The sequence below is a fragment of the Heliangelus exortis genome, chromosome 16, assembly GCF_036169615.1.
Source record: "Heliangelus exortis chromosome 16, bHelExo1.hap1, whole genome shotgun sequence".
NCBI lineage: Eukaryota > Metazoa > Chordata > Aves > Apodiformes > Trochilidae > Heliangelus > Heliangelus exortis.
The window spans coordinates 10,269,487-10,279,024 of record NC_092437.1 but is presented as its reverse complement, the minus strand read 5'-3'; the positions used below and the strand labels follow the sequence as shown (position 1 = coordinate 10,279,024).

The window sequence follows — 9,538 nt, the reverse complement described above, 5'->3', positions numbered from 1 at the left end:
GTGGTCGTGTCCCTCCGTTTCTCTCCCCTCCATTCCCCCTCTGTTTCGGCCACCCGCTGTTTGCAGCCGGAGGGGTTCGGCAGCGGAGGCTTTTTGAAGCCGGTTCGAAAACCCTGGCAGGACAAGAGGTCGTTCGGTTTGGCTGTAAACCAGCGTCTGGTTGTGCTAATCACTCGGGCTCAGTGCAGGTAACTGTAAAGAAATAGTGAGTACAGGTGATTGCTAGAGAAAAAACCTACCCAAATCCAGCAGGTTAAACATCTGGCTTTGCTCTGAAACATTTCCCCTCCATGGACAGAAACAGCACTCAAATGCACATCATTAAAAACCCAAAAGCAGGAGAAAAACAGGGAGCTGTGGTTGTTTTTTGACAATTCCATTTAAGCAGTGACTCAGAAGTTTGACAAGTTGTTTGCAAACCATTTGAAACACTTTTCTTTTTTTTTTTTCTTTTTCTTTTCCCTTTTTTTTTTTTTTTTTTTCTTCCATTAAAAATAAGTGAACACAACAAAACAAAAGGCCAGTGGTGCAAAGCCAGAATGAGCCATGGGAAATTCCAGAAAAGCAGGAGGCAAAGCCTTGGCTCACACAACTGTGAGCCCCAGCAAGTGAGTAGCATATGACTATAACCTCACGGCCCTGAGCACAGCCAGGCCAGACCCATGTCACTGATGATGCTTCAATCATGAGTCAAAAAGAAAATATAAAAGCAGCCCAGTTCGAATTCTAAAGGCAGATTTTCCCACCAGCTCTGCCCTGCATCACAGACATCAAAAAGAAAATAGGAGAGCACGTAGGGTGGACAGGATCCCCTCCCCTGGAGCAAGGTAAGTCTCAGTGAGCACTGCAGAGATTGCTGGTCCCCATCAGCCTGTGGGGACACCATGCAAGAGGCACCACATCACAGAGACAGAGCTGCTGCATGATCAAGTTGAGCAAGAGATCAAAGCCAAGGGAGATGGATTTTCTCTTGGCTTTTTTGCATTGCCTGGGTTCTTGCAATTGGAAGCTAAATGAAACTGAGTAGTGAGCAGAAAAAAGGTAAAGCAAAATAACCCCCTGACTTACTACTTTTCCAGCATCCATTAATTGCTTTAAAAACATTCAAAATCTGGATGAGTTGACTCCATAGATATGAAAGATGTCTAAAATTAATGTAAAGCAGAGAAACCTTTCCCTTTTCACAATTAATCAGTTCTCTGGAGAATTACTACCTCCAGGCAGGTCGCTCTTTGAGCATCAAAGAAGTTGGAGTCAAATGCATCAGATAAAAAAACAGACCCCACTGAGGAAAGCTCTCTCCAGCTTATAAAAACCATAAATTGCTGGCACAGAGGGAACAACAATTAGAGAGGAAGAGTGTGCAATCTGATGCAATCAGCATCAGAGACAGGACTGTACCCCCATCTGAACAGACCGCTCCGCTTCCACCTTCTCTGTTCCCCTCCCTTTTCTCAACATCACATACACAATTTTGCACAAACAGTAACAAACCAGTTAATCCTCACAGCCATCCCGAGCAGGGGCTGAAGGGTGATGGCATCACCACCGCGGCTCTTTTCAAACAGCAGAAGGGACACAAAAGCTTTTGCCAGGCACTGCCGGGGGCCGCTGGCAGAGCGAGGATCCGAGGATCCGGCATCCGCCTGGCGCCCGGCCCCGTGGCTGCCCAGCCCTGCTGGCAAATGCCCCTTCTCTTGGGGCCCAAAAGAAAGCAGGGAGCTGACTGAGAGAAAGTTGTGGGGATTTTTGCCTTGCATTTCTTTAAGTGCTCAACAATACGAATAAACACTTATCATGATGAAAATAATAATAATAATTAAAAAATGAGCTGGAGATGCCCGTGCTGCCTCATTGTCCCTGTGGTATGGATGCTGTTGTAGCATAAGCTTCTTTATCACTCAGGTAGTGGTGCATGGCGGGCAGATGGGTGACTGAAGACCTGGAAGTAAAATTCAGGCCATCAAAGCAATGCAAGTGCTTTAAAAAGGTTCAGTTCACCCAATGGACCCATCAGCCAGAGACCGGGTGCACGTGTGTAAGAGTGTGTCACGTGTTGGACCAAAGCAGCTCTACAAAGCCTTTTCTCTCAAAATGAACCTCATAAGTTAAAAAAAAAATAAAACTTCAAAAGACTAATAAGCCATCAATGTCACAGTCTGGTCTTTCTCTTAGGAAGACAGGGAATTCTGCCACTGTGGAGGATGAGGAGAACAAGACCACATTTCCCCGCCGAGATGTGAGTCATGTCCCTGCTCAAGACAACCCCTTCCTCAGTCCCACCCAGCCCCTTCCTCAATCCCACCCAGCCCCTCTCAGCTCTGTGAGGCAAATGCTGGGCTCAGCCTTCAGCACTTCCCAGCTGAATACATTGTGCAGTGGCTACATGCTGGTTCACTCAATCTTCCACTTGGCTGGGAATTAAGGTTTAATTAATCTGTTTCTTTGTAAATTCCATCTCTACCACCTCTGCTTCCAGTGCCAGCAGCTGCCCTCCCTGTGCCCTCCCTCTGCTTCATGGACACCACTGGGATCACAACTCTCTCCACTCCTGGCCAGTTACTCTCTGTTGCATACACACTTTTGCTAAGTGCAAAAGAAAGAGGTGCTATGTAGTGCCCAAAAGAACTGCTGTGAGACACAGCTTGTGCTTGGGCCAGGGAGAAGCTTTATTTATCTGTAGTGACCCTCACATAGTGAACTCTGGGTTACAAATGAGCTTTTATGCTTTTATTGCACTAACTTAGTTTCCTATCAGCACTGATGGGAGAGGAGGGTTGCAGAAGGTTATCAGAGTTTTGCATCTTGCAACAGTGGAAAATATCAATTTCCTGCAGACATCAAGCCCTAGACTAAAAAAAGTTCACTCAAGAAAAAACCACTGTATAGTTTATATGCAGAGTTTTTACATATACACACAGTAACTGCTTGCCCAGAGCAGCCACTGTCCAAAAGTCACAGTAACAGCATAGCCAGATTATGCAACTGTATTTCCATTCCTGTTTCTTGTCATACTTTTATGTGTTTTCTTTCATGTTTGTTTTTCTCTCCTACTACTCCTTTAGGTCTCCAACTTGCATCTATCTGCAAAAATCACCTTACTTCAGTTTGGCACTTATGGCATCAGTGGGAAAAGCAGAACTTGTCATTATTACTGCAAAAGTCCAGCTGGTAACCCTGAGCTTGCAGGCTGGCTCCCCACTCCCACCAGAGAAATCGCTGGTGATGATCAGACACCAAAATAAACAAAAAAGGAAACTCCATCAATAAAGAGCAGCTCCCTTGAAAATCCAATGCTGCACATTCTGCTCATGAAACACCTCTATTTCCAATTAGTTTGTCTTTCCCTCTTTCCTTTTATTCCTCCTTTCACAGCTTATCTGCTGTGAAAACACTCTTGTGTTCGTGACAATTTGGGTGATACTCAGGTGTGAAGCAAGATCAGGCACATGCCAGGAGACCCCTGGAAATGAAGCTGCTCCTGGCAAGCCTAGAGCCCTGAGAAAACAATTCATTCTTCATAGCAGGAAGATTCAAACCATAGAAAGAACCAGAGCGATCAACTGTCCATCCAGCACACAGTTACAAATATTTTCTGTCAAAAGAACAATTTTCGTAAATGTAACTATTTTTCTGGTGTTAGCAATGGTGGCAGAGAGACCCCCAGTGGCTGGGTGCCACATAGGCAATCAGCTCTCACATCCCCACCCTATCTGTGCCCAAAGGAGGCAGTCAGGAGGGTTTTTGGGGGGGATGAAGGCAAACACAGCCTTTGGGGCTGGTTAGAACAGGCTCTCTGGGTAAGCCAGAGCAGGACATCATCACTTCTCTCAGTGTCACACAGAGCTGTGACTGTCCTCAAGGTCCAAACCTGGTCCCTGGAGACCATGGGACTGACTGCTGGCCTGACCAAACTCTGAAACAGTATCACTGGTTTGAAACTGTAGTTGCAGCAGATAAACTGTTCATGTAAAACACAAACAAACAGAAAAAGAAAAGAGGAGTCCATTTTCCTTATGAGAATGCACTGGACATAAAGCCTGAGAATGAATAATGCAACAGCAAATTATATCAATAACAATAAAAATTCAGGGTTGCTTGTGACTATGCAGATGCCGTGGTAGCTGACAGAGCAGCCCACCAAACTGTCCTCACTCAGACCAAGACTGGAAACTCCCTCTGCCAGGAAATCATCCAAGGAGCTGCGGCCACAGGCACAGCCAGGGATACAGCTGGGGATGTGGGGTTGATACATTGCAGGTCTAACGTGTCCTCTTTGCAGGATATGCACCTGCTGTGATTTTTCCACCCTCAAACAGCAATAGCTCAGCATTCACTGCAGCAATCCATGTAGATACACCAAGATGATCAAGAGGGAATATCAACAAGCCGCAAGGCAGATGTGCAAAAAGTGACACTTACATAACAAGGAGGAGTTTTATCCCACAGTGAAACAGCAAAACATTTTGTTTTTTGTTACCAGTAATGTTCTGCTTTGAAGCTTCATCACAGAGCAGATTTCAGCAGAGGCCCTGCTAGAAGGCCAGTCCCACGCACCAGCATCCTGAGGGGGCTGTCCTCACCGCAGGCTGCTGACCCCAGCTCCACTGCGGGGCTTCATCTCAGAGCTCAGAGCCAGCCATAAAAAACTTGCAGTTGATTAGCTTTGTTTCTACTCCACAGTCCCACGGGGAGAGCTGCATTTTAATAAACATAATGATAGTTAGAAGCAGACTTCTTCAAAGGGCTTTAAAAACATAATTTAATCCCAGCATCACCAGGAGGCAGTAAAAGCAGTGTTTGTACAGATGGAGATGGCAGGCGGGGAGGTTGGCCTCAGAGGGTCTGGGTTTCTGGGCTCAGATCAAGCCTCGTTAGGGGACTCATTATCTCACATCCACCTGCTCCCACCACGCCACGAGGCCCCACTCCAGCATCCTGCAGGGTACCCAGGACCACCTGAGGGGCACCATTTTAAGTGACCGTGTGCTGCTCGGGCTGTTGCATTCACCCTCCGAGCAGGCAGGAGAGCACGAAGCAGCCGCTCCCAGCGCCCCACGGAAACGCGACTCCTCCTCCGTGGCTCCGAGCGGGGCGAGCACTGCTGGGACACCCAAGCCACAAAAAAAAGAAAGCAACAACAGCTCCCCGCGCCCAAAGCTGTGGCCGGGACCGGTGGAACCCGCGGCCCCACCAGCTCGGGGCCCGGGCACTCGTCTGGGCGGCTCATCTGGCAAGTGGTGAATGCGCCCCGGGCACGGGCAGCCCGCAGCGCTAGGACGCTTGCGCTACCGCGAACCCGGTACCGCGACCGCGAACTCAGTACCGCGAGGTTCGAAAACGGGAGCCGTGCCGCGGCGCCACCGCTACAGCGTTCGTACAACCCAGCTCCTTGGCTGTTCCCTCCGCAGCGCAGCCCCGGGCTGATGTTCGCCTCTCCACCTTCTGACGCTCGCCTCTCCCCCCGCTCCCCGCTCGCCCCGATCCCTCCTGGGGTTGCACAAGTTGGTTTTGCTTTAAGCAAAGGAAAAGGGCCCTTCCCCGGCCAGCAGAGTCGTGCCCACCATAAGCCACTTCCCCCCTAGAGGAAGGAATGTGTTTGTGGACTTGTGTCCAAGTTATCTCTTACCTCCCACAAATCCACAGTCCACAGGCTGAGGAAGATTATTTGGTGTAATTCTAAGCACAGGAAGAGGGCGAGTGGAATGACACTAAATTACTTCCTAGAAGAAATATTTAAGGGTGAGAAAATATATGATCTTTAGTTGTTTTTCTCTTGTCTGTGCTGCCATCTTGCAATTACTTTGGTTCGGACACAAACTCATTCAAATTACTTTATTTGAAGACAGTTATCAAAATAGTGATCTCTGAAATAAAACCAACCAGAAATATAAATAGCCATATTTTCAGAACCTAAGCACTAATGCTTCCCAACCCCAGTGCCCACTCCCTTCTACCCGACCATGGATCTCTTCCTTCCTCTTAGTCGCACTTCATCCAGCTTTTTTATCACAGGACCTGACTTTTTAGATGCAGCTGCATAGCTCTTTAGCAGAGCTTTAAACATCATTTCAGTATCCGGATGAGTACTAAGGAAAGCTTTTTCCAGAACATACAAATCAACTCCTTTATCCTCTGGAAGACCTGAAACAAAACTGAGTCCAAAGTCTATCAGCACCAAGTCCAACTTCTCCATAGGTGGTCGCATAAGTATATTGGAAGTTGTAAGGTCCCCATGTATAAGATCTTCATCGTGCATTTTTGCCAACAGCTCACCCATCTTCTCTCCTAAAACAAGGAGGCTACTGGTATCATTTCCACTCCGTTGTACAGAATTAATATGATCTTGAACAGTAACTGAGTCTGCAATATCTTCAAGATAGACGGAGTTGGTGACATAATCCACAAAGTAGACCACTGGAGCTGGAATCCCTGTTTAAAAAAAAAAAAAGGCAGAAAAAATGAAATGCAAGCTGTTAATTTACAGCATTTTCCAACTTCATCTTAACAACAAAAGACAACCAATACACAACAGAAGCGTCAGTCGAGATCATCCCTGGCCACTGATAACCCACATCTGGGAATTCCCTCCAGTTTCCAACCCACGCTGCACCCGCCTCCAGCCTCAAATCTAGTTGGCAGCTTGAACTTGGTAAGAAGATCAGTGAACCCTTGTTAAGAGGACCAGATCCTGCAGTGAAACTTCTGGGAAAAGGGCACACAGAGGCTTCCTGGCCGAGGACAGCCTGGGACTTGGGCTGAGCGGGAACAAGCAGAGCAGGTCACAGCGTGATGAGAAGAAACCACCCGCATCCTTCAGGATGCGGCAGAAGGCCGTCATGGTTCTGTCATTAGCCCTGAGGGACGTGGAGAGCCGGGGGTGTCGGTAAGCACGGATACACCCGGTGCCCAGGGATGTCCGTCCAGTCAGGGCATCCCCGCCTGACGCTGGCCCGGCCCGGCCCCACCGCCCCCGGGGCCCACCTGCCCGCCGGCACCGCAGCAGCGACCGCGCCTCCTGCGCCGTCCGCCGCCGGCTCAGCCGCTCCTCCAGCGCCGGGTGTCGGTACCGCTTCGGGATGCGGAGCTTGGCCACCGCCGGACGGCCGAGGAAGAGCCCCCGGTACACGAGCGCCTCGGCGCCCTGCTGCAGCAGCTGCAGCCCCGGGAGCGGCGGCGGCGGCGCCTCAGCTACCTCAGGGCCCGAAGCCTCGGCCTCGGCCTCGGCCGCCGGCCCAGCTCCGGCCATTGCAGGGCCCGCAGTCCCGTCACCGATCGCTGCCGGCCCGGCCCCGGCCATGCCTGAGCACACGGCGTTCGCCTGCGCCTCGGCCGCCGCCATCACCGGGCCCCAGCGCCACACTGCGCATGAGCGTGCCGCGTCCCAGATACCCCCCCCCCCCCCCCCCCTCGGCAATCTTCGTCATTCTCCGCCAAGCTTCGGCCATCTTCGGCCTCTCTTGCCGGAAACGGCCGAATCCCCGAGCTCCACCTCCCCTGGCCCCGCCTGTACCGCGCCCGCCGCCCTCGCTATACCGCGGTCCGTGTCCCCCACCTTTTCTTTTGGTTTTCGCGGCGCTGCCTCTCCCAAAATCCCGGTTTGTGCGCTCCTCCTAAGTCGTTGCCTGCCGTGCTGGGGACACTAAGTGGCTGCAGGACTTGTGCCTGAGCCTCTTGCAGCCTTCCTGCATTTCTGCCAGTGCAAGAGTGAGACCCGCAGATGCCGCGGGGCTTGTGAGCGAGCTGCTGGATGTGCACCTTCCCAGCATGGCATGTGGGGTCTTGTGGTACACCTCAAGGTGCTCCCAACACCACTTTGGAGCCACCTGCCAGAGCATCAGCCCTGGGACTCCACCACCATCTCCACCAGGTCTCCATCACCAGGACTCCATCACTGGCTCTTGCCACTTCATGTGCCAAGTCTTCTCTGGAGGCCATGCAGATCCCCAGCAGCTGCCCCATTTAGTGTTTGGGGAGGAGAAGGGGATCACCCACAGGCTACAGGGAATCACTGCCCTGCAACCAGGCACAGTGTGACCTCAGGTCCCCAGCTGGGCACCACCAGAGCTTCTTCCTCAGGTGCTGGCACAGGCCACTCAAACAGTGAGACCCGTGACTCCCCCTTCCTTGAGCAGCCGAGCCCCACAATCTCCACATTAGTAAAAGATGGACAAATCTCACCAATCTTGGGAGCAGTATTAGGGTTTTTATTGCACACTGAAAATCCGCTACTCAGCTGGGTGATCTGCACATACTGCAATTTATGTCCCTCAGAAGGTACAAGAGGCTTCAGCCCAGTCCATGTAAATGTTTTCAATTGTTGCCTTTGGAGGTGCCACAAGTCCATTTTATCCTTGTTTTCTTATCCAGAACATTTGTTTCCTTTTCAGAACATTTATATTTTATTAACACATTCCATACAGCTTACTTGTCATTGCATGGTGGGATCATGCCTGGAAAATATTTATCTTGCTTCAGTAACAACTTTTAAACAACCTTCCCAAGTGTTCCATGATACAGACAACCCACCCTGCAATTCTGCCCACTTGTGGCATCCTCCTTTGGCTGCCCTGATGTGACAAGGCTGCAGGAGCCTCACAGCTGGGCTAGGGAAGGGAGTGTGTTCCTGGGCTCCATGGCTGGAATTTGGAAATGCCACAAATCATCATATAACCAAGGAGGTTTTCCCCTCTGTGTGTAGATTTTATCCAGGCATCGGTGCTCAGCACCCACAGACACACATAAGAAACCTATGAGCAAGTGCACACAGATGCTCTTGGTTCATTATTCTGGAAAATATAAAGTTTTTTTCTTATGCTGTCCAAGGACATCCTCCAGAGCTTTCAAAATACAAAGGAAAATATTTTTGCTTTATTTTTCCAGTTATTTTATTTATTTAAATTTTATCCTCCTTGTTATTTCACTTACTCTTTTGTCTTTTAATGCAATAAACAGTTGACATAGCCCTTGGAAACCATCTAGAGCCATTTACAATATTTATGGTATCACCCAGTATTTTTATTGGAATATTGAATCACCCAGAGAATTGCACTGAAGCCACAGACTCTCTGGTTAATGGTTTAATTATGTAACTTTGTTCTCCTGGTGACAAGCATTCATAAACTCTCCTTTTACAAACAATGTAATTGAGTTAGAAACTGCAGTGCAGCAAACCAAACTAATGGAAACCAAGGCAGATCCCATGTGTTCCTCCCCACTGTGCATCAGGCAGGCTAAAGGCAGCACTCCTTTCACCCCTTGGATTATTTAAGGATGGAGACTGCTATCCTTAAAGCTGGACAGACTGGAAAAGGGCTGAATTTAGGGCTCAGGTGGTTCCTCATGCCCAGCTAAGGCACTTGTTGGCTCTCATGTTGTGCTCTCAACCTGCAAAGTGTGGGCACAGGGATAAACCCTCTTGTGGGTGAAACCACAGCTCAGAATTGCAGCTCTGGGCCAATACCCCCAGCAATAGGATGCTACAGGCAGGGCAGGTGGTAGGGACTGGATGCCCAGCACCTGGAGACCCTGGAGAGCA

At 49.7% G+C, this 9,538-nt stretch overlaps 1 protein-coding gene and 1 long non-coding RNA gene across 2 annotated transcripts; one reads left to right on the top strand and one right to left on the bottom strand.

Annotated features, from left to right (window-relative positions):
- The first annotated feature begins 52 nt into the window (after positions 1–52).
- LOC139803771 (uncharacterized) lies at positions 53–1,884 on the top strand. Its single transcript, XR_011729154.1, has 3 exons — positions 53–188; positions 500–608; positions 750–1,884. It is a non-coding gene; the product is annotated as an uncharacterized lncRNA (long non-coding RNA).
- A 3,937-nt stretch (positions 1,885–5,821) lies between these two features.
- TP53RK (TP53 regulating kinase) lies at positions 5,822–7,376 on the bottom strand. The gene is made up of 2 exons (XM_071760253.1): positions 6,985–7,376; positions 5,822–6,432 (listed from the first exon to the last, which is right to left on the bottom strand). Exons 1-2 carry the CDS (start codon positions 7,340–7,342, stop codon positions 5,954–5,956), a joined length of 837 nt encoding a protein of 278 aa, XP_071616354.1. The 5' UTR covers positions 7,343–7,376; the 3' UTR covers positions 5,822–5,953.
- Positions 7,377–9,538: the final 2,162 nt, after the last annotated feature.

What these genes read in the sequence shown, in the direction of transcription:
- TP53RK (XM_071760253.1), bottom strand. Translation starts at nt 7,342, where the DNA reads ATGGCGGCGGCCGAGGCGCAGGCGAACGCCGTGTGCTCAGGCATGGCC. An exon ending in GCTGCGGTGCCGGCGGGCAG is followed by an intron (nt 6,433 to 6,984) that starts GTGGGCCCCGGG and finishes TTTTTTAAACAG; the next exon opens with GGATTCCAGCTCCAGTGGTC.